Here is a 24,161-nt window from a genome sequence, read left to right as displayed (position 1 = left end):
AATGATTGACCTAAATCAAGTAGACGTTTTCTTACAAATGTCTTAAACCTTACAAAAGGTGAAATGTGTCAGACCTACTTTTCCCACTTTCTCCTTCCCTTTCTGTGTGTCCAGTCTGCGGATGACTTCTCGGAGCGCTCCCTGCGTATTGCTGAGCTCACCAGAGACCAGAGAAACCTGGAGGAAGAGGTGGAGGACGACTCTTCCCTCACAGAGACCCCAGACACGGGTGAGCAGTGGGCTCTAACTAACCCCCTTTAAAACTATCACACGTTATAACATCAGTTAGTCACACACCCTGGTCCGGGCAGAGATACAGGCTTTTCTTCCAGCCAAGCACTAACTCCCTTACAACCATTTAGACATTACGGGCCACCTTCTCAGACACAGATTTAGCTATTACTCCTGGACTGCAAAGCTTTCTGAATGGAGATTCTCCATTTTAAAATCTGTGTCTGGGGGAAAATGGGCTAAAATACAGTCACTGGAGAATCAATGGGTTTTATTTCTGACTGGTCTCCTTGTGATGCTATCTAGTGATGCTATCTAGTGATTAATGTCCTCTAATCAAGATTCACAGCATTGATACACCCTTCAAAACCATGACAATTTTATTGTTCAACTGAAATGTTTTCAACTGAAATGTGTCTTCCGCATTTAACCCAACCCCTCTGAATCAGAGAGGTGCGGTGGGGGAGGGGCTGACTTAATCGATGTCCACGTCTTCAGCACCCGGGGAACGGTGGGTTAACTGCCTTGCTCGGGGCCCGGGGAACAGTGGGTTAACTGCCTTGCTCGGGGCCCGAGGAACAGTGGGTTAACTGCCTTGCTCAGGGCCCGGGGAATCAATCAATCAATCAAGTTTATTTTATATAGCCCTTCGTACATCAGCTAATATCTCGAAGTGCTGTACAGAAACCCAGCCTAAAACCCCAAACAGCAAGCAATGCAGGTGTAGAAGCACGGTGGCTAGGAAAAACTCCCTAGAAAGGCCAAAACCTAGGAAGAAACCTAGAGAGGAACCAGGCTATGAGGGGTGGGCCAGTCCTCTTCTGGCTGTGCCGGGTGGAGATTATAACAGAACATGGCCAAGATATTCAAAATGTTCATAAATGACAAGCATGGTCAAATAATAATCAGGAATAAATGTCAGTTGGCTTTTCATAGCCGATCATTAAGAGTTGAAAACAGCAGGTCTGGGACAGGTAGGGGTTCCATAACCGCAGGCAGAACAGTTGAAACTGGGACAGCAGCAAGGCCAGGCGGACTGGGGACAGCAAGGAGTCATCATGCCCAGTAGTCCTGACGTATGGTCCTAGGGCTCAGGTCCTCCGAGAGAGAGAAAGAAAGAGAGAAGGAGAGAATTAGAGAGAGCATACCTAAATTCACACAGGACACTGGATAAGACCAACTGGCCCTAGCCCCCCGACACAAACTACTGCAGCATAAATACTGGAGGCTGAGACAGGAGGGGTCAGGAGACACTGTGGGAACAGTGGGTTAACTGCCTTGCTCAGGGCCCGGGGAACAGTGGGTTAACTGCCTTGCTCAGGGGCAGAGCGACAGACATTTACCTTGTCAACTCGGGGATTCGATCCAGCAACCTTTTCGGTTACTGGCCCAACGCTCTAACCACTAGGCTACCTGCCTCCCCATAAGCACACTCACTGAGGAAAGGGACATGCTTACTGTAACAAAACAGGAATAGAGACAGACAGCGCTTTGTTCTTCTAAATCTTGGTCATATCCTCAGACATTCTCTAATGTTATTTGACAGTCTGTAATATCTCTCCCCACTCCTCCTCTTTCCTCTCTTGGTTTTCACAGTGACTGGAGAGGCCAAGCAGGTGGATTTCATAGACCGCAGCGTCACCGAGGAGAAAGAAGACTGCAGGACGAATCGTCCCACTCCCCCCCTCACAGCGCCCCCGCAGGTTAGGAGGACACCTTTATGAACGCTTATACAGTCTTTATTTTACGTGTGTTTTTATAAACATCTTATGGAGAGCAGTATCTAACAACGACATGGTGGCGTTCGCAGGAGAACGCAGAGGAATCCTCACCACCACCCCAAACACAAGACTCTTCTAGAAGCAGGTGAGACGCACACACACACACAGGAGGTTGGTGGCCCCTTAATTGGGGAGGACAGGCTCGTGGTAATGACTGGAGTGGAATCAGTGGAATGATATCAGCAACATCAAACACATGGTTTCCATGGTTTCCAGGTGTTTCATGCCGTTCCATTTACTCCGTTCCGGATTTTATTATGAGCTGTCCTACCCTCACCAGCCTCCTGTGGCACACACACACACACACACACACACAGACCATTGATACTGCACAAGGATACTTCACTCTCAGCCATGTAACAACAAGGGTGTGTGATCGCGATGTATGTGTGTGTCGGTGACAACTTTATTTTCGACTGTTCCTGCAACAGTTTGACTGGGCTGGCTATGTGTACACAGTCTCATACACAGCAACCGCCCGTCACTGTTTTCAGATTGAAAAGGACAGATAGTCTTTTGATCACACTCTCTCCCTGCCTTTTACAAGGTCAGCCTCTCTCAGGGACTGTTTGAGGAGCTGGGAAAAGTCAACAGACTGTGGTTCCCATTACTAACACCACTGACTGACCCAACCAGAGGAACACCCCCCCCCCCCCCCCCCCCAGCCAATCGGAAGCACTTGCCATCAAATATTTGCCATTTATATATTTTTTTATTACATTTTTGACATCTTAAATAAAGAAGTTGCAATGTATTAGTTAACCCCTCTCTATCTCAATATTACATATTTAAAATTGTCAAGAGTTTTGAAATCAATCTAATGGTTTTACAGTATAATTTATTTTTGGAATCTTTGGTTATAGATCAGGTTTTGACCTCCATTCGAGTACATTTTATATATATTTTTTAAATTAAATACAGTCAAGAAGTTGCAATGTGTTAGTTAACATCTCTATATCTCAATATAACGTATTTTGGTATCTGTGGTTAAAGATGGCGTTCTGACGTCTCCATTAATCATGCCCGTCTGTGGTTGTTGTGTTGGCTGCAGAGGTTCAAGGGTTTTGGCAGGGTTTCCCAAACTGTCCTGGGGACACCAAGTGGTGCAGGTTCTGGTGTTTGCCCCTAGATCTACACAGCTGACTCCAAATAATCAAAGCTTGATGATGAGTTGAGTATCTGAATCAGCTGAGTGGTGTTAGGGGGAGGAAAAACTAAAACGTGCAACCCTTGGTGTGAGTTTGGGGAAACGCTGGCTTATGGGGTGGAGTCCTGGGACAGTGAGGAAAAGGCCATTTGACACTTATGTGACATCAAGCCACTACAACCAACCGCTGGCCAGCTTTCACCTGAATAGGATGCTATGTTGATGTGTAACGGTATGACATCACGCGATATGACATCACACAGTATTTGGTGTTTGTTCAGTCAACACTCCCTTTTTATATTTAGACTTTTTCCTACCTTCCACCCCTCTTTCACTGTGCTTTTATAGACGCTCACCCTCTTTCTCCATATCCTTGTCTCTCTCTCTCCCCCAGGTCCACTGTCAGTGTGGAGGTAGGAGGGGGGCTGTCGCACCCGTCCCCCTCCAGTCCCACCCTGGAGGAGAGGAGGAGACCAGGTACTCTGCTCATCTGGCAGGAGAGAGAGAGAATCCATCAGCAGAGAGACCACACGGCCAGAGATAACGGGTGAGGAGGGAGAGAGGACCCAGTAGCAGCAGACGGGTCAGAGACAGCGGGTGAGGAGGGAGAGAGGGGGAGAGAGGACCCAGTAGCAGCAGACGGGTCAGAGACAGCGGGTGGGGAGGGAGAGAGGGGGAGAGAGGACCCAGTAGCAGCAGACGGGTGGGGAGAGAGGACCCAGTAGCAGCAGACGGGTCAGAGACAACGGGTGGGGAGGGAGAGAGGGGGAGAGAGGACCCAGTAGCAGCAGATGGGCCAGAGACAGCGGGTGAGGAGGGAGAGAGGGGGAGAGAGGACCCAGTAGCAGCAGACGGGTCAGAGAGTGGGGAGGGAGGACCCAGTAGCAGCAGACGGGTCAGAGAGTGGGGAGGGAGGACCCAGTAGCAGCAGACGGGTCAGAGACAACGGGTGGGGAGAGAGGACCCAGTAGCAGCAGACGGGTCAGAGACAACGGGTGGGGAGAGAGGAACCAGTAGCAGCAGACGGGTCAGAGGGTGGGGAGGGAGGACCCAGTAGCAGCAGACGGGTCAGAGACAACGGGTGGGGAGGGAGGACCCATTAGCAGCAGACGGGTCAGAGAGTGGGGAGGGAGGACCCATTAGCAGCAGACGGGTCAGAGAGTGGGGAGGGAGGACCCATTAGCAGCAGACGGGTCAGAGAGTGGGGAGGGAGGACCCATTAGCAGCAGACGGGTCAGAGAGTGGGGAGGGAGGACCCAGTAGCAGCAGACGGGTCAGAGACAACGGGTGGGGAGGGAGAGAGGACCCATTAGCAGCAGACGGGTCAGAGAGTGGGGAGAGATCCGTTCTACAATGGAAGGTGTTAAGGCTGGACACAAACCCATATCCTTTAAAAAGCTGTGATCAGTGTTTTTGTTTTTAAACAGGACAATCAACAGAGTTGGTACAACAAAATATAACAAATAAAATCCCACCCCAGTTAAAGTTAATATATTTTTTAAGGTCATTGTAACAACTAATCTATTAAGAACCAGCTGCTAGTCAACTTGTGTTTGGTGATGGACTTATGGTGTGAGTATTTCCCAATTTCAAACGGTGAATGAAATGGCAGTTGTAGACAACTTATGGAACTATATGGAAACAACCACCTTTCCATTTCATATCTGATTTCTAAACATCTCCTTCCAGTTTACTGAAGATTACAACGGCCAAAACAGGAAGTCATGTGGCGACGATGTCACAGACAGGAAGTAGCTCGAGGTAAGAGACCTTAAATCTTACATGAACCAAGCTAGTCCAGGAAGTGAGAGAACACTTTTCCTGCCTGAATTGAAGCATGCGACGTGTGAAATGTTCATTTAGTCAGGCAGCCCAATTCAGATTTTTCTTCCAGCAGTTGGTCTTTGCACCAATCACATCAGATATTTTTCAGAGCTGATCTGATTGGTCAAAAGACCAATTTAGTTGGTAAAAGATCAGAATTGGTCTGCCTGTCTAAGCTTCCGGCGTCTTTCTTTTGTCAAAGCTCCTGTTTATTAGTAGCAGATGCATGTGCATGGTGCCTGATTTGCAGTTTGAGTATTTTCTTACTGAATGTGCTCTGTCTCTCCCTAGTGGTAGTCCACCAGAGAACAACCACTCCCACAACGGCCTCAGACAACGATGTGCGGTCAGTCTTTCATGACTCTTTATACTTTCATCTCTCTACAATTTTTTTTATTTTATTTTTGACTTTATTTTTGTCTTGATGGGTTTTGTGTTACTATTTAGTATCAGCAATATAATTCATAGTCTGGTCCCAGGTCTGTCGTCTCCTCCTATAGCCCGGTCCCAGGTCTGTCGTCTCCTCCTGTAGCCCGGTCCCAGGTCTGTCGTCTCCTCCTATAGCCCGGCCCCAGGTCTGTTGTCTCCTCCTCCTATAGCCCGGTCCCAGGTCTGTCGTCTCCTCCTCCTATAGCCCGGTCCCAGGTCTGTCGTCTCCTCCTGTAGCCCGGTCCCAGGTCTGTCGTCTCCTCCTATAGCCCGGTCCCAGGTCTGTCGTCTCCTCCTCCTATAGCCCGGTCCCAGGTCTGTCGTCTCCTCCTCCTATAGCCCGGTCCCAGGTCAGTGGTCTCCTCCTATAGCCCGGTCCCAGGTCTGTCGTCTCCTCCTATAGCCCGGTCCCAGGTCTGTCGCCTCCTCCTCCTATAGCCCGGTCCCAGGTCTGTCGTCTCCTCCTATAGCCCGGTCCCAGGTCTGTGGTCTCCTCCTATAGCCCGGTCCCAGGTCTGTCGTCTCCTCCTATAGCCCGGTCCCAGGTCTGTCGTCTCCTCCTCCTATAGCCCGGTCCCAGGTCTGTCGTCTCCTCCTCCTATAGCCCGGTCCCAGGTCTGTCGTCTCCTCCTCTTATAGCCCGGCCCCAGGTCTGTCGTCTCCTCCTCTTATAGCCCGGCCCCAGGTCTGTCGTCTCCTCCTCTTATAGCCCGGTCCCAGGTCTGTCGTCTCCTCCTCTTATAGCCCGGCCCCAGGTCTGTCGTCTCCTCCTCTTATAGCCCGGTCCCAGGTCTGTCGTCTCCTCCTCTTATAGCCCGGTCCCAGGTCTGTCGTCTCCTCCTCTTATAGCCCGGCCCCAGGTCTGTCGTCTCCTCCCGTAGCCCGGTCCCAGGTCTGTCGTCTCCTCCTATAGCCCGGTCCCAGGTCATGCTGTCATTTTCAAGCCAAACATTGCCAACGAGTGACGGGGGCGCATGATCGCACAGACAGACTGTCACCCAGACTGTATAATCCACACCTGATGTAAATCATGTCTGTCACCCAGACTGTATAATCCACACCTGATGTAAATCATGTCTGTCACCCAGACTGTATAATCCACACCTGATGTAAATCATGTCTGTCACCCAGACTGTATAATCCACACCTGATGTAAATCATGTCTGACTGTCACCCAGACTGTATAATCCACACCTGATGTCAATCATGTCTGACTGTCACCCAGACTGTATAATCCACACCTGATGTAAATCATGACTGACTGTCACCCAGACTATATAATCCACACCTGATGTAAATCATGTCTATGACTGTCACCCAGACTGTATAATCCACACCTGATGTAAATCATGTCTATGACTGTCACCCAGACTGTATAATCCACACCTGATGTAAATCATGTAATTGCCTCACTCCTCCTTCAACAGAGTGCAGATCAGATGTCAGTGTCTCACACATTACCGGTTCAGCGCTCTGTTAGCCGATCAGGTATACACCAATACAGTTCATCTCCTATCTCCTAGTACAGCCAACGGCGATGTTAGTTAACACAACGTGTGTGTGTGTTTATCAGACGCTCCGTCGTCTCCCAAGGCGGCGTCCCCTCCAGGCCTGAGTCAGAAACCCAACAGTTTCCTGTTCCGCACCTCGTCCCGCTGCAGCGTCAAGAGTCAGTTCTCTATCTCGGGCTCCACACAGAGTCTGGTAGAGGCAGGCCGCTCTGAGTCTCGCTCCGTGTTGAGACCAGATGTCGTACAGCTACGCAAGGTACGCTTTTTACGGCCTATCAATTTTAAGAGGCTTTATTTTGACATGTCAACATTGCCAAAGCAAGTGAAATAGATAAACAAAACTCACAAGTTCCACAAGAATAAAGACATTTCAGATGTCATATGTCTATATACAGTGTTGTAATGATGTGCAAATAGTTAAAAGTACAAAAGGGAAAATAAATATAGGTTGTATTTATTTATCTCCATCTCTCTGTATCTATCTCTTTCTCTCTCCATCTCTCTTTCTCCCTCCATCTCTGTCAGACTCTGGAGTCGAGGTTAAAGACCGTCCTGCCAGAGGATCTAGGTGAGGCGTTGTCCAATGGAACGGTCCTCTGCCAGCTGGCCAATCACGTGCGGCCTCGCGCTGTGTCCATCATCCACATTCCCTCCCCAGCAGTGGTAAGCCAATTCCAGACATTTACTGTCAAATTCTACTCAGTTTAGGATAAATAAATAGGCCGGGACTTGATTTGATCAAAAAAGTTAACAATATGGTATTTGTTGTGATGTGTCTGTCTGTCGGTGTCTGTCAACTCTGTCGGTGTCTGTCAACTCTGTCGGTGTCTGTCAACTCTGTCGGTGTCTGTCAACTCTGTCGGTGTGTGTCTGTGAACTCTGTCGGTGTGTGTCTGTGACCGTCTGTGTGACCGTCTGTCTGTCTGTCTGTGTGACTGTGACTGTGACTGTGTGTCTTGTGTAGTTGACTCTGCCTGATGTTGGGTCTCTCTGTCTCTTCAGCCAAAGCTGAGCACGGCCAAGTGTCGTCTCAACGTAGAGAACTTCATCTCTGCTTGCCGAAGGCTGGGGGTCCCTGAGGTAAGGACTCTTTCCTTTCCACCCTTTATTCCCTCTTTTGTTCTTTCTGTGATTCATCACATGTCATGGTGTCCCCTTGGTCACGTATGTTAGTATTTTTCTCAGCTCTGAGATGATCCAGTTATGCTTTACAAAACTGTTTTTGTTAGCTACTTGTTGCATTGTCCTTCTGTGCTTGAAGCTAATTATGTTTGCCTTTGTGTCTCTCTGTTATGTCATCTTCATCTCTCTGTTATGTCATCTTCATCTCTCTGTTATGTCATCTTCATCTCTCTGTTATGTCATCTTCATCTCTCTGTTATGTCATCTTCATCTCTCTGTTATGTCATCTTCATCTCTCTGTTATGTCATCTTCATCTCTCTGTTATGTCATCTTCATCTCTCTGTTATGTCATCTTCATCTCTCTGTTATGTCATCTTCATCTCTCTGTTATATGTCATCTTCATCTCTCTCGGTTATCTGTCATCTGTCATCTCTCTCGGTTATCTGTCATCTTCATCTCTCTCGGTTATCTGTCATCTTCATCTCTCTCGGTTATCTGTCATCTTCATCTCTCTCGGTTATCTGTCATCTTCATCTCTCTCGGTTATCTGTCATCATCTCTCTCGGTTATCTGTCATCATCTCTCTCGGTTATCTGTCTTCATCTCTCTCGGTTATCTGTCATCTGTCATCTCTCTCGGTTATCTGTCATCTGTCATCTCTCTCGGTTATCTGTCATCTGTCATCTCTCTCGGTCATCTGTCATCTGTCATCTCTCTCGGTCATCTGTCATCTCTCTCGGTTATCTGTCATCTCTCTCGGTTATCTGTCATCTCTCTCGGTTATCTGTCATCTCTCTCGGTTATCTGTCATCTTCATCTCTCTCGGTTATCTGTCATCTTCATCTCTCTCGGTTATCTGTCATCTTCATCTCTCTCGGTTATCTGTCATCTGTCATCTCTCTCGGTTATCTGTCATCTGTCATCTCTCTCGGTTATCTGTCATCTGTCATCTCTCTCGGTTATCTGTCATCTGTCATCTCTCTCTCGGTTATCTGTCATCTGTCATCTCTCTCGGTTATCTGTCATCTTCATCTCTCTCGGTTATCTGTCATCATCTCTCTCGGTTATCTGTCATCTGTCATCTCTCTGTTATGTCATCTGTCATCTCTCTGTTATGTCATCTGTCATCTCTCTCTCGGTCATCTGTCATCTCTCTCTCGGTCATCTGTCATCTCTCTCTCGGTCATCTGTCATCTCTCTCTCGGTCATCTGTCATCTCTCTCTCGGTTATCTGTCATCTGTCATCTCTCTCTCGGTTATCTGTCATCTCTCTCTCGGTTATCTGTCATCTCTCTCTCGGTTATCTGTCATCTCTCTCGGTTATCTGTCATCTCTCTCGGTTATCTGTCATCTCTCTCGGTTATCTGTCATCTCTCTCGGTTATCTGTCATCTCTCGGTTATCTGTCATCTGTCATCTCTCTCGGTTATCTGTCATCTGTCATCTTCCCTTCATCTCCTTTCCAACCTGATCTTCCTCTCTCTCTCTCAGACGGAGGTGTGTGTGTTGTCTGATGTGTATCTCTGTAAGCTGCCTGCTGTGCTGCGCTGTGTGGAGGCCCTGGTGAAATGTGAGGTAGAGGGGGACACCCCCTACAGCCCCTGCTCCTCACTGCTCTCAGAGGGCTTCTTGATCTTCTACAGCCTGGTCATGATCCTGCTGTACACACTGTACTACCACCTGGTCTCATAGATACTGAGGACCCTGCTCTACACTGTACTACCACCTGGTCTCATAGATACTGTGTGTGTGTGTGTGTGTGTGTGAGTACTCGGACTGATGTGAATTTGACCACCTGAACATTCAGACAACCCGGACTTAAATAATCCACCATAAATTCCATAAAAACACACACACTCACGCAGCTGTCCTGGCATGAGGTATGCAGGGTGAGAGACGAGCCTCACAACACAGGAAGGACTGTCAGCTGCCCCCTCCAACCTCACAGCTGCTACCCAACGTGACAGTATACACACACAGCCACAGCAGAGCACACTGTGTGTACGTACAACAGCTGGTGTGGTTGAGCACAACATGGAACCATGTGATTCATAAAATAACCACTGAATTCATGTCCTTTTAAAGTTGAGAGACTGGCTCTGACGCATATTTATGTTGTCTGAAATACCCTTTAGATAAAAGGGCCCTTCGAACATGACAACCTATGTGAATGATTAGCAGAGAAATACATTTGAGTTAATCCGTTACAGTTCTAATACAGAAACTCACATATATATTTTTAAAGGGCTTCCCTACATGACTGCTTTTACCCCTCTAATGCACAGCATGTCTCTGTCTGACGATGTCCTGTCTCTGTCTGACGATGTCCTGTCTGACGATGTCCTGTCTAACGATGTTCTGACGATGTCCTGCCTGGCGATGTCCTGTCTCTGTATCTGACGATGTCCTGTCTCTGTATCTGACGATGTCCTGTCTCTGTGTCTGACGATGTCCTGTCTCTGTGTCTGCCGATGTATCTGACGATGTCTTGTCTGACGATGGATGTCCTGTCTCTGTCTGACGATGGATGTCCCGTCTCCAGTGAGGGAAAACCCCTGTACTCAGAGAATTGGGGACACCCGTTGTAACCCTTGAGGCGATTTAGAAAACAGGAAAGGACCACGTTTATCAAATAAGAGGACATTTTGTGACCTAGACTCCAACATTTTTCTGAAAGGATTAAGACATATTCTCATGGAAGCCATTTTGAGGAAATGAGACCAATCATTCGTGCCTGTTTATAACTGAGTGCCAGTAAGAGTACTCACTGACCAACGCCTTCCACTGGTTTCTGCCTGCCGTGTCTGACTGTGACCACCAGAGGGCGGTGTTGCTACACACTACATTACACCGACTGCTGTCCCCAATGCTTTTATGTCTAAAAACTGATGGTACAGAAACATTTCCAAGCTTGTAATGATTTATGGTAACTTCTTTTTGCTGTTTGTTTGGTCACCGGCTTAACATGCTTCATGTTTGTAAAAATGTAAACAACTAATTAAATTATTTTTTTCTGTCTTATTTATATATTTTTTAAGATTATGTTTTGTGTTTTTTTTTTCTGTCTGTTGCAGTGCTTGAGAAAAGAGCTTTGGCCTCATAGATAAAAGCTAACTGAAATCAATTGGTTTAATTCGCTTCCTGATTGAGTCAGATTACTGGTTTTAGCCGTTCAATGGGACCACTTCTCCAAAGCTCGCACAAAATAAACATTTAGATAAAGATAATGGTTATTAGCTCGTATCTGTCAGATAATTAACTTAACTCTGAATTAACTGTCATGTGATCTGCTCTTACAGTTTAGGCACTACATTTCCCATCAGCCCTATTGTGTACAATGTTGCTGTGGGTACTCTTGGGAAGCTGTGTTTTTTTTTGTGTGTGCATTGTTGAGGCCTCTGCTTTCTCCAGCGTAAGGCTATGTCATAGCTACCTGAGTGCTCTGTGGAAACTCTGTGTGATGTCCGAGCTAGTAGAGTTCGCCAGCTTGTGGTCTGGTTCGTTTTAGCCTTTTCAATGGGCACGGAAATAGGGGTTAACACAGGTTTATGAGAGAAAAGTCATGTTAACTAACTGACATTATGAAGCGTTTATCTGCGTTTTTACGACATAAATCAAAATTCCCAAAGCGACGGTAGCCGATGAAGGTTCTCGCATAGAATGAGACCTGTGTGTTACCGCAGACCTTATTTCGGGCAGTTATCCAAAAACCCTACCAAAAACGCCATTTTTGTTTTCCCCCCATAGGCTTTGAGTTAGTGCCTACAAAAAGAGACCATTGTCAAAAATACTGAGGAAGTGTAATACATTTTATACACACACACACACACACACACACACACACACTGTAAATAGAAGGCAACATTTCACCTTGTATTTGAGGTGTGTCTCTTACTCCGAGGTGTCATCCTAATACTGTAATCAGGACTTTTTCATAGGACGGTGATGTATGCATATTGATAGAGCTTAGTCACCTTGCATGAAGTAGGCAAGAAGAGCGGCCATTTTGGCAGTCCGGGCTAGGTGGTTCCAACTCCTCATCCTTCTACTCCCGTGTCCCTAAGGGATATGTAGAAATGTCTATTTCCTCTCTTTTGTCTGTTACATCATTTTTGGCGCATACCCACAGTCAGTCGTTGTTGGAATTGCATTTGCGATTTAATGTTTCAACCAAAATGAGTTTTATAAAATGAAACTTAAAAAAAGGTGAAACCACCACCATATTCACTGGTTTAGAAATTAATTATATTCTTTAAAATGTTAACTGAACAGAAATACTGTTGTATTTTGTAATATTTATATCATACCTATGTATTTAAATGAGTTTATATAAAATCTATAGTTTTTCTCCTCTGTAATGAAATTATTAAATAAGGAATTTAACCATTTTCGTGTGTCATCGTCTGCTTTTGAAGTTGTCGGCTTTTTTGCTGCTAAAATGTTTTTTGTTTTGTAACGTGTATTCCTACCGTCAAGCTTTTGTTGCATTCTGCCCTGCGCTTCAAACTCTGCTCTGCCTTGTGGATACCAGGTGTACTACTGTCATTTGTGTGCTGCCCTCTAAGTGAAGAAGGTACGTTTGTGCAGCAGCTCACAGGACAGAGGTAAAGATTGCACCATCGCTGCATGTTTGAACTGGGGTTAGAGGTGGATAAATTACAGGGCTCTCAAGTCTTTCCTCGATTCCTTGTCCTTTCCTCTCGAGCCTTCCACAAATTTTTTTGGTTTTCCTTTTATTAGATCGAACCAGGTACTTTGCATTGCAACCTGTGTTTAGTCCCCTCCACCGAACCTCCCTACAATAATTGTCTTTTTATTTGATGCTCAAGTGTCACTGGTCACAAGCTCCACCCACTGACAGAGATTTTATCCAATGAATCCCATTTGCCCTCAAACTCCACTGAGCTCTCGGGGCTCTTTCAATTAATCTCTCCTCGATTCCGCTCTTTCTCAAAATGCATTGGACTTTGGACCTTTTTCCTCCCAATACGATTTGAAGAGTCGAGGAGAGAGGAATCAGGAAGGCAAGATGGATTGAGAAAGAGCCCTCGCCTCTTTTGAAAGTTGAGCAGGAGCGGGAAGTGTATGTCCTCTAGGTTTTTCCACTGATGATTTGAGAAAGTTGGGAGGAGAGGACGGGAGAATTCAAGAAAATACTTTTTAAAAGCCCAATTTGTACCTTTTTTTTCTCCCCCTATGGTCTCCACTCCATCTTCCGCTCCATGGTGGATAAAGGAATGGGTACTTAATGTAGTGTGGTCCTTCTTTGAGCATGCAGAGGATGTGGTGCATGAGTGTACAAGTATTGAAGTTTGTATAGTGGACGTCTGTGTGGTTTTTGCTCCTTAAGTAACTGTGATTGTGTTCCCGTAATGGTTGTTTTGACTACAGGTTAACAAGTGATTAGCTCGGTTGTATCAGATGTGCACGCTCATGGGGTGGCAGGGTAGCCTAGTGGTTAGAGCGTTGGGCTAGTAACCGAAAGGTTGCAAGTTCGAATCCCCGAGCTGACAAGGTACAAATCTGTCGTTCTGCCCCTGAACAAGGCAGTTAACCCACTGTTCCCCGGTAGGCCGTCATTGAAAATAAGAATTTGTTCTTAACTGACTTGCCTAGTTAAATAAAGGCAAAATAAATGTACAGTATGTGACTTCTGTCCCTCTTCCCACCCTAGGACACCCTGTGTCCCTGCCAGCTGATCCTGGACGGTGAGGGTCTGTCGCGGGTCGCCCAGACCGCCCAAGCCCTGCTGGACCTCCCTGTGTCAGGACCCCGCCGCGCCGCTGCCCCAACCGGGCTGCCCCAACAACTGCCTGCTCAGAAGCTTACCAGCACCCAGTAGATATCATTACAGAACAAAATATAATAGTCTGCTGTATGGGAGTCTGTAGTGTGTGTGTGTTTTCTTTCATTCTTTGCCCATGTCTGTTTTGCGGTCTAAACATCTGCATTTTAAGACGTAGCCTACAGAGAATGACAACTTCCCCATAAGACTCAACTACACTGTCTCATTGTAGAATAAAATCTCAGGAAACTGTCCATGGTTTTGTATATGTGTTACTGTATTTGTCTACGGAGGGCCCCATTTCAACACAGACCTCCTCAGGTGCTAGAAGTTGTAGCCACATCACAATCAAACCTGCTGTTCTCAGAAAATGTCGGGGGGGGGGGGGGGATAAACCTGCTGTTCTCAGAAAACGTCAGAGAGAGGAGGGGGGACGGAATAATGTTCCCCTTTAATTAATCATCTGTCGCTTGAATCATGAACCAATTACCAGTGAAGACTAATTATCAATCAGTAGTAATTGCTCCGTCGCACTCCCGATGGCAGAACTGGTCTGCAGGCTTATCACATCCCTTGTATAAGACACACACCGCGCACACATTCTCTGTCTCTCTCTATGTCTCTGTGTGTGTGTCTCTCAGTCCCCACTCTGTGTTGAGAGACAGAGATAAGAGCCTGTCTATTCCTCTCACGTCCCGGCCGGAAGCCCCCACGAGAGCCCGGCGTGTTGCTCGTAAGCGCCGTGTCGGAGAGTGGAGTGTCTCTCTGACATTTATCGGCTGTAATTGAAGCCGTGAATGAACCCCCACCCGTACACGCACTCAAGCGTCATGGAAACCGGGGTACTGCGGTCCAACCTCATTTGTGTTAGGAAACTACGTCATACTGATATTAATACAGATTTAGGATAGGGATATCATTAGATTTAGGACAGGGATATCATTAGATTTAGGATAGGGATATCGTTAGATTTAAGACAGGGATATCGTTAGATTTAGGATTAGGGATATCGTTAGATTTAGGATTAGGGATATCGTTAGATTTAGGATAGGGATATCGTTAGATTTAGGATAGGGATATCGTTAGATTTAGGATAGGGATATCGTTAGATTTAGGACAGGGATATCTTTAGATTTAGGATAGGGTTATCGTTAGATTTAAGACAGGGATATCGTTAGATTTAAGACAGGGATATCGTTAGATTTAGGACAGGGATATCTTTAGATTTAGGATAGGGATATCGTTAGATTTAGGATAGGGATATCGTTAGATTTAGGACAGGGATATCGTTAGATTTAGGATAGGGATATCGTTAGATTTAGGATAGGGATATCAACATTTAGGATAGGGATATCGTTAGATTTAGGACAGGGATATCTTTAGATTTAGGATAGGGATATCATTAGATTTATTGCCGGTTTTTGGAGCACCAAGACTTGTGATGGGTTTAACTTGCAGTATCTTGTCTGGTGCTATTATCCTTTTGAAAAAGGTTATTAAAGATGGAACAAGGTGATATGGTTCAGATAGGGGTCAAATACGAGGTCGCACAAGATATCATTAGTGCTTCTTCAGTTTCATTCGGCTGAATCTTTACTGAATACATGGACAGAAATCCTATCAGCATGGGAAGATATTTAAACAGCTGTATTGTTCAATAACAAACTAATTTTACTCGTGTACATTTGGCAAAGTGGATTATTAGCTTTTCAAAACATGAACTTCAAAACATTCACAATTAAATTGTACGATGCTGTGTGTAAAATTGCAAACAAACGTTCCATGGCTGTAGTTTACATAAATCTCCTGTGAATCTCCACAACACTCTTGAACAGTGTCAAACAAACTCTTTGGGCAGCACTGGGTAAGTCCATACCGTCCTGGAATCAACCTCAAGATCAACTTCAAATTGCTCTTTATCTTTTACCTTCACTTGTATACTTTATTTTTATTTCTCCGTTATTTTACCAGGTAAGTTGACTGAAAACACGTTCTCATTTACAGCAACAACTTGGGGAATAGTTACAGGGGAGAGGAGGGGGATGAATGAGCCAATTGTAAACTGGGGATTATTAGGATGACCGTGATGGTTTGAGGGCCAGATTGGTAATTTAGCCAGGACACCGGGGTTAACACCCCTACTCATACGATAAGTGCCATGGGATCTTTAAGGACCTCAGAGTCAGGACACCCGTTTAACGTCCCACCCGAAAGACAGCACCATACACCCTATTCTAGGTTTGAGAGGCAATATTCGATTGGTTCCTTTGCTCTAAAATCCACCAAAGTCGTATGCTTGATATACAGGTAACTGCCAAAATAAAGGAAACACTTGAGTAACTGAGGGATACAAAGTATATTAAAATCAGGTGCTTCCACACAGGTGTGGTTCCTGAGGTAAGGAATTAACATCCCATCATGCTTAGGGTCATGTATGATCTATGCCAAGGTGATCTGAAGCAGTTCTGGCTCGTAGTTGCCCAACGCCCTATTAAGACACCTTGCCGTTTCCTTTACTTTGGCAGTTACCTGTATATGGTCCATTCAAGCCAGATCTCATACAGGTCTGTTGTGGAGGCTTAGTGTGTGTTGTTCACCTTCCATAGACAGGCTAGCTGGTTCTGACTTGGTTGGGTTGTGTAGGCTTAGTGTGTGTTGTTCACCTTCCATAGACAGGCTAGCTGGTTCTGACTTGGTTGGGTTGTGTAGGCTTAGTGTGTGTTGTTCACCTTCCATAGACAGGCTAGCTGGTTCTGACTTGGTTGGGTTGTGTATGTTGTGGAGGCTTAGTGTGTGTTGTTCACCTTCCATAGACAGGCTAGCTGGTTCTGACTTGGTTGGGTTGTGTATGTTGTGGAGGCTTAGTGTGTGTTGTTCACCTTCCATAGACAGGCTAGCTGGCTCTAACTTGGTTGGGTTGTGTATGTTGTGGAGGCTTAGTGTGTGTTGTTCACCTTCCATAGAGAGGCTAGCTGGTTCTGACTTGGTTGGGTTGTGTATGTTGTGGAGGCTTAGTGTGTGTTGTTCACCTTCCATAGACAGGCTAGCTGGCTCTAACTTGGTTGGGTTGTGTATGTTGTGTAGGCTTAGTGTGTGTTGTTCACCTTCCATAGACAGGCTAGCTGGTTCTGACTTGGTTGGGTTGTGTATGTTGTGGAGGCATAGTGTGTGTTGTTCACCTTCCATAGACAGGCTAGCTGGCTCTAACTTGGTTGGGTTGTGTAGGCTTAGTGTGTGTTGTTCACCTTCCATAGACAGGCTAGCTGGCTCTAACTTGGTTGGGTTGTGTATGTTGTGTAGGCTTAGTGTGTGTTGTTCACCTTCCATAGACAGGCTAGCTAGCTCTAACTTGGTTGGGTTGTGTATGTTGTGTAGGCTTAGTGTGTGTTGTTCACCTTCCATAGACAGGCTAGCTGGTTCTGACTTGGTTGGGTTGTGTATGTTGTGTAGGCTTAGTGTGTGTTATTCACCTTCCATAGACAGGCTAGCTGGCTCTAACTTGGTTGGGTTGTGTATGTTGTGTAGGCTTAGTGTGTGTTATTCACCTTCCATAGACAGGCTAGCTGGCTCTAACTTGGTTGGGTTGTGTATGTTGTGGAGGCTTAGTGTGTGTTGTTCACCTTCCATAGACAGGCTAGCTGGTTCTGACTTGGTTGGGTTGTGTATGTTGTGTAGGCTTAGTGTGTGTTGTTCACCTTCCATAGACAGGCTAGCTAGCTCTAACTTGGTTGGGTTGTGTATGTTGTGTAGGCTTAGTGTGTGTTGTTCACCTTCCATAGACAGGCTAGCTGGTTCTGACTTGGTTGGGTTGTGTATGTTGTGTAGGCTTAGTGTGTGTTGTTCACCTTCCATAGACAGGCTAGCTGGCTCTAACTTGGTTGGGTTGTGTATGTTGTGTAGGCTTAGTGTGTGTTATTCACCTTCCATAGACAGGCTAGCTGGCTCTAACTTGGTTGGGTTGTGTATGTTGTGTAGGCTTAGTGTGTGTTATTCACCTTCCATAGACAGGCTAGCTAGCTCTAACTTGGTTGGGTTGTGTATGTTAGGGGTGAAGCCTCACAGCCTCTGGTCCAGAATCTGAAGGGGCGTAGGACCTAGGGGGGCAGGGGGAATCTGAAGGGGCGTAGGACCTAGGGGGGCAGGGAGAATCTGAAGGGGCGTAGGACCTAGGGGGGCAGGGAGAATCTGGAGGGGTGTAGGGCCTAGGGGGGGCAGGGAGAATCTGAAGGGGCGTAGGACCTAGGGGTCATGGAGAATCTGAAGGGGCGTAGGACCTAGGGGTCATGGAGAATCTGGAGGGTTGTAGGGCCTAGGGGTCATGGAGAATCTGAAGGGGTGTAGGGCCTAGGGGTCATGGAGAATCTGAAGGGGTGTAGGGCCTAGGGGTCATGGAGAATCTGAAGGGGTGTAGGGCCTAGGGGTCATGGAGAATCTGAAGGGGTGTAGGGCCTAGGGGTCATGGAGAATCTGAAGGGGTGTAGGGCCTAGGGGTCATGAAGAATCTGAAGGGGTGTAGGGCCTAGGGGTCATGGAGAATCTGGAGGGGCGTAGGGCCTAGGGGTCATGGAGAATCTGAAGGGGTGTAGGGCCTAGGGGGGGCAGGGAGAATCTGAAGGGATGTAGGGCCTCGGGGGGGGGGGGGGGGCAGGAAGAATCTGGAGAGACGTAGGGCCTCGGGGGGGCAGGGAGAATCTGAAGGGGTGTAGGGCCTAGGGGGGGGGCAGGGAGAATCTGAAGGGGCGTAGGGCCTCGGGGGGGCAGGGAGAATCTGGAGAGACGTAGGGCCTCGGGGGGGGCAGGGAGAATCTGAAGGGATGTAGGGCCTAGGGGGGCAGGGAGAATCTGGAGAGACGTAGGGCCTATGGGTCATGGAGAATCTGGAGGGGTGTAGGGCCTAGGGGGGCAGGGAGAATCTGAAGGGGTGTAGGGCCTAGGGGGGGCAGAGGGACCCACCCCCAATCCCACACCTGGACAAAGAAAGGACAGACAGACACTTATTTGTATGACTCAGATATACTGATGTTTGTACGATAGACGTATATAAAAGAGGACTGAACCTCTATTTTGTGGTGTATTCACATGGTGCCAGTTTTCCTCTGGCATCATCCTGATAATGCTGTACTGGGGTCTCTCTGTGGACTAAAACAACAGGGACCAACAGCCTACCTCATTATATTGAGGGGAAACGGGGAAGTAGCCTACCTCATTATACTGAGGGGAAACGGGGAAGTAGCCTACCTCATTATACTGAGGGGAAACGGAGAAGTAGCCTACCTCATTATATTGAGGGGAAACGGGGAAGTAGCCTACCTCATTATATTGAGGGGAAACGGGGAAGTAGCCTACCTCATTATACTGTGGGGAAACGGGGAAGTAGCCTACCTGTGTGTAGCAGTGAGGTCAGATGGGGCACGATTGCTCTGATATCCACCTGCTGCCTCATGAATCTCTGTTTCTAGGAGAGAAAGGTGAAAGAACACTGAATACCTGTATAACAAGGCAGATACATGTCTCTCACACTGTGTCTCTCACGTTTTCTCTCTCGCACACACAAACCTTGATGTAACACTCGCTGACTCTTCGGACGAGGGTTGTCAAACTCTGGTATGGATTGTCTGCATTGTTCTGGGGGGGGGGTCTTTTTTTCAGTGAGGTCATCGAAGCTGAGGAAGCCTGGGATTGGGTGACGGTAGAGGACCACTTGACAGAGGGTGGGGTGTCGAGGGAGAGGGACGTCACCGTGGAAACAAAACCATCAGGGTGAGGCATCTCCTGCGGCCTGTAGAACTGAGGCGTCTGCTGCAGGACCTGAGGAGAGTTAATAGGAAAAGTATGAGATAAACCAGGGTTTCTCAAACTGAGTTACTGCAGGGAGTCTGCGGCTAAGGGTGGCAGGTAGCCTAATGGTTAGAGCATTGGGCCAGTAACTGAAAAGTCCCTGAGCTGACAAGGTAAAAATCTGTCGTTCTGCCCCTGAGCAAGGCAGTTAACCCACTGTTCCCCGGGCGCCGAAGACGTGGATGGTGATTAAGGCAGCTCCCCGCACCTCTCTGATTCAGAGGGGTTGTTTAAATGTGGAAGACACATTTCAGTTGAATGCATTCAGTTGGACAACTGACTAGGTATCCCCCTTTCCCTAGATCTCAATATATATATATCAAAAAATATTACTAACAACAACAGATTAAATGGATTTTGGCCAAGGGATCTGTGGAAGAAATTTAGAGTGTGGAATACAATACAGTGTAGTATTATTCATCTACAATGTATCTTCTTCAACCTGGGCAACATGGGCCTGGGAGGCTCAAAGAAATATTGCTATCCACAGTAAAAATGTTCAGCTCAATAATTATTTTATTCCCCAAGATAATTTTTAAAACATAAATGCAATGTAATTTAAGCTTTAAATCTGCAAAGTTCTCTTTGTTTCATGATGAAATTTGTAGAAAAGCAGAATATTGGGATAGCGGATAGCCTAGTTAGAGCGTTGGGCCAGTAACCGAAAGGTTGCTGGATCGAATCCCCGAGCTGACAAAGTAAAAATGTGTCGTTCTGCCCCTGAACAAGACAGTTAAGGATCTGCCCCCTTTTTTTTCAATTTTCGCCTAAAGTGACAAACCCAAATCAAGCTGCCTATAGCTCAGGCTCTGAAGCAAGGATATGCATATTATTGGTACAATTTTAAAGGAAACACTTTGAAGTTTGTGGAAATGTAAAAGGAATGTAGGAGAATATAACACAATAGATCTGGTAAAAGATAATACAAAGAAAAAACCAACCGTTTTTTTCCTATTTTTTTTTGGTACCATCTTCTTTGAAATGCAAGAGAAAGGCCATAATGTATTATTCCAGCCCAGGTGCAATTTAGATTTTGGCCACTAGATGGCAGCAGTGTATGCGCAACGTTTTAGACTGATCCAATGAACCATTGCATTTATGTTCAAAATTTTATATTAAGACTGCCCAAATGTGCCTAATTTGTTAATAACTTCATGTTCAAAATTGTGCACTCTCCTCAAACAATAGCATGGTATTCTTTCACTGTAATAGCTACTGTACATTGCACAGTGCAGTTAGATTAACAAGAATTTAAGCTTTCTGCCAATATCAGAGATGTCTATGTCCTGGGAAATGTTCTTGTTACTTACAACCTCATGCTAATCCCATTAGCCTACGTTATCTCAACCGTCCCGTGGAAGGGACACCGATCCCGAAGAACTGTTTTAACCCACTGTTCCCTGGTAGGCCGTCGTTGTAAATAAGAATTAGTTCTTAACTGACTTGACTAGTTAAATAAAAAAATAAAAACATCTATGCCCCATGACAAAAATGTGTAAAATTGCATGAAATGAGCTTGAAAACGTAATTTTAAAATGTTCCTTCCTAGGGCCTGAGACTTGGTTCGTCCAGCCATGCACTGCTGAAGTCATAGTAAAACTCGTATGCTATTTTTTTTTAAATCTTACTCGAGTTGTGTTTTGATTATGAGGGGGGTCCCTGTATAATAACCAGTTTGTAGCGTGGTTCATTCTGCGTTGTGTATTTTTTTAATTAGGACGCTGCCACAACTGATGGTCTGCTCGTTGAAATCTTTTTATTTGCCCTGCACACGAAGAGACAACACACACGTTACCCTTGGTGCAGTCACAGCTCTCCGGCACCTTGCTAGCCGAGGGTCAGGCAAAAGAGAAAAAGAATTTCCTATAACTAAAAGGGTCTCCCCGGTCCTGGTAGTTTGACAACTCCTCTACACTACATCCTCCAAGCTTACATTTCCTTTTCATGCTTGGGACAATTCTCTTTTGTTACTGACCAGGTGCAATTTGGACTGTAGATGGGTTGGCTGCAGTGCTATGCTGGGGTGGTTCTGTCATCGTTTGGACTGGCCTGTTCTACCTCCTTGTAAGGCTGTCTGTAGCCAGGGTTCCGACAGGGGCCTGACCACACAGACAACAAAGGGTTCATAAAAACAAACCTCTTTGTCTGTTTAAGATGTCAATCAATCAAGTTCACAACACAAGTTATAGCCCAAAAAGCGCCCTACAAGATGGTAGACATGTTTGAATAACGCTGCTTTCGTAGCCAAGTAGAAAGTGGGAATTTACCAAGTACGACTGGGACAAATCCACTTAATGCTGCTACAACTGGTAGTTACTGTCATCCTGAGCTCCCACTTCTACCATATTCTGACCTCTGACCTCACCTACTAAGGAAATTACAACCACGATGGTTGTACTTTTAGTTTATGGTTTATGCAACTTGTTGGCCATTAGCCAATCAGCGTGTCTCAATGAGTTCAAAGCACGTGAATGCATTCAAGTAGTATTTACGACTTCACAACTGGTACATTCCCACCTCCCACTGAGTTACAAAAGGAGCAATAGAAGTATCTCACTGAATAAGACTAAATCTGTGTTCCAATACCATACTAACATACTGTATACTACATACTTAGTGAGTATATACCATATACTATTAGTTCATTTTTTTGTATACTGTAAACTTACGGTATCTGTCTAGCGCTTCGCCTGTCTACTGGAAGTTGATGCTGTTGCTATGCAACCCCTTGCTAGCTTGTTAGCATAACAAATTACAAGCTAGACATTTTATGATTTTGGGTGTGTTCGTAAATTCAATCTGGAGTGCCAGAGTGCGCTCTGGGCGTTTGTAAATCCAGAACGTCAGATTGTCCGTTCGTAAATTAAGAGTGTTTCGCTATCGGAGCGTTCAGAGTGCACACTGGACACTCTAGCTGATGGGGGTTGATCTGAGCATTCAACGGCAGTCAAGCACCCAACCTCACTGGCTAATGTTGGCTAGCTACTTCTAGACACAAATGAGAGAACAGCTCACTCTGACCATTTTACTCACTCTTATCAGAGCTGGTTAGGCTGTTTATGTTATCCAGAGTGTTGGTGACTGTACTGCTGGCAACAATTTAATTACACTTTTTTTTGCAGGTGTTTACTGACACCGGCCATATTCAACGGGTGTTGAGCATTCGTAAATTCATCAGATATTCTGCGCTCTGGCACACTCACACGAGAGTGCTCTGAAATCGGAGTAGATAGCCAGAATTAACAATGTCCATTAAAACGCACAACGACTATACCACTTAGCTAAGAATGATGTGAATAATCAAGTCAATAAACGTTGGGTAGTTAGTTAGATAGCAGATAGTTAATATACTGGTAAGTTTGATGTACTAGTAGCCAACTAACATTAGGTAACTAGCTGTCGTGTCTTTGGCATCATTAAAAGTGAAGACTGTTATTTTATCAAATCGATTCTCTGTAATTACTATTACGTGATTAAACTAATCATGCAAATGTAATTAACTAGGAAGTCGGGGCACCACGGAAAATCTTCAGATTACAAAGTTATAATTTTCCGAATATAACTCTTCAGATATTTTAGTATCTGATCAATTAGTCTTCTATTAATGAATTATTCTTTACATCACGTCAGTCTCATTCCAAACGTCATAAACTGTTGGTTATCTGCACAAACCCAGCCTAAACTATGACTCATCCATACACCAAATGGCTTAATCATTTATTTACTAACTAACTAAATAATCACAGAAATGCATAAACAAACAAACAGTAGATATTGGTTACTAACAAGGATAGGGAAGATTCCCTAGTGGGCTAAACCGATATGACAGCTTGGTGGACAAAGGAAAGTGGGTGTGGACAGAGAAAGAAGCGGGAAAGACAAAAGGGATCACTACACACAGTTGATAATTATATTAATTTAAATGCTAATCCTTTGCACATGAATGCTCACTCATTCGGGAATAATTGCAATCAATATATATTTACGCCCATGTGTCGTTGTGATCTTTACTGTTGGAATCCGGTCCGTCTGCCAACTCTCCGAGTCTCTCTCTCTTTCTGTTTCCCTGAAGATCAAAGCCTTTCGTGGTTAGAATGAATACTTCAGAGTACCATTCAGAAATGTCCTCATAGAATAGATGTTTCAGTGGTTGTCGGTATTCTTGTCCGAGGTTTACATAATTTCTAGCTGCAGACTAGGAATTAGTATCTAAGATTTGATCTTATTCTGTCGGGATCGATAGTCTCAGAGTTGAACCATTTCCAGCCGTGTAGCCAGTGCTCCACGTGGTATGGTTAGGAATTCAACAACCATTGCAACCTTAGCTTACACTGAGGTTTTTGTGGTCTAAACTATTCGCAATCACAGCTCACGCTGTGGGTTTGCTCAGTCTGTAGAGGATTTTCTTAGGAGGGGCTTTTATTCGTAACAGTAGAAGTGGCGGTTGCATGACGCCTGATCATGTCTGTGCTCACAGGGGCGGGCCAATGAC

General features: G+C 45.7%; 1 protein-coding gene across 2 annotated transcripts in view; it reads left to right on the top strand.

The window, feature by feature from the left end:
• Nucleotides 1-14,085, top strand: part of lrch4 (leucine-rich repeats and calponin homology (CH) domain containing 4) — a 47,151-nt gene extending 33,066 nt beyond the window's left edge. The window contains exons 7-17 of one of the 2 annotated variants that reach the window (XM_071334076.1): nt 115-229; nt 1,828-1,934; nt 2,042-2,097; nt 3,554-3,706; nt 4,849-4,920; nt 5,275-5,329; nt 6,840-6,900; nt 6,986-7,179; nt 7,449-7,586; nt 7,926-8,003; nt 13,721-14,085. In XM_071334076.1, the coding sequence (XP_071190177.1) occupies nt 115-229; nt 1,828-1,934; nt 2,042-2,097; nt 3,554-3,706; nt 4,849-4,920; nt 5,275-5,329; nt 6,840-6,900; nt 6,986-7,179; nt 7,449-7,586; nt 7,926-8,003; nt 13,721-13,888 (1,197 nt within the window). In that variant the 3' untranslated portion in view covers nt 13,889-14,085. Of the gene's footprint in view, nt 1-114; nt 230-1,827; nt 1,935-2,041; nt 2,098-3,553; nt 3,707-4,848; nt 4,921-5,274; nt 5,330-6,839; nt 6,901-6,985; nt 7,180-7,448; nt 7,587-7,925; nt 8,004-9,537; nt 12,435-13,720 lie in introns of those variants that run through there. The other variant, XM_071334075.1, reaches the window with a different exon arrangement.
• Nucleotides 14,086-24,161: the final 10,076 nt, after the last annotated feature.

Source organism: Salvelinus alpinus, chromosome 11 (genome assembly GCF_045679555.1).
Source record: "Salvelinus alpinus chromosome 11, SLU_Salpinus.1, whole genome shotgun sequence".
In the NCBI taxonomy this organism is placed as follows: Eukaryota; Metazoa; Chordata; class Actinopteri; order Salmoniformes; family Salmonidae; genus Salvelinus; species Salvelinus alpinus.
Note: the sequence above shows the minus strand (reverse complement) of the source record. Positions and strands in the feature narration are given on the sequence as shown.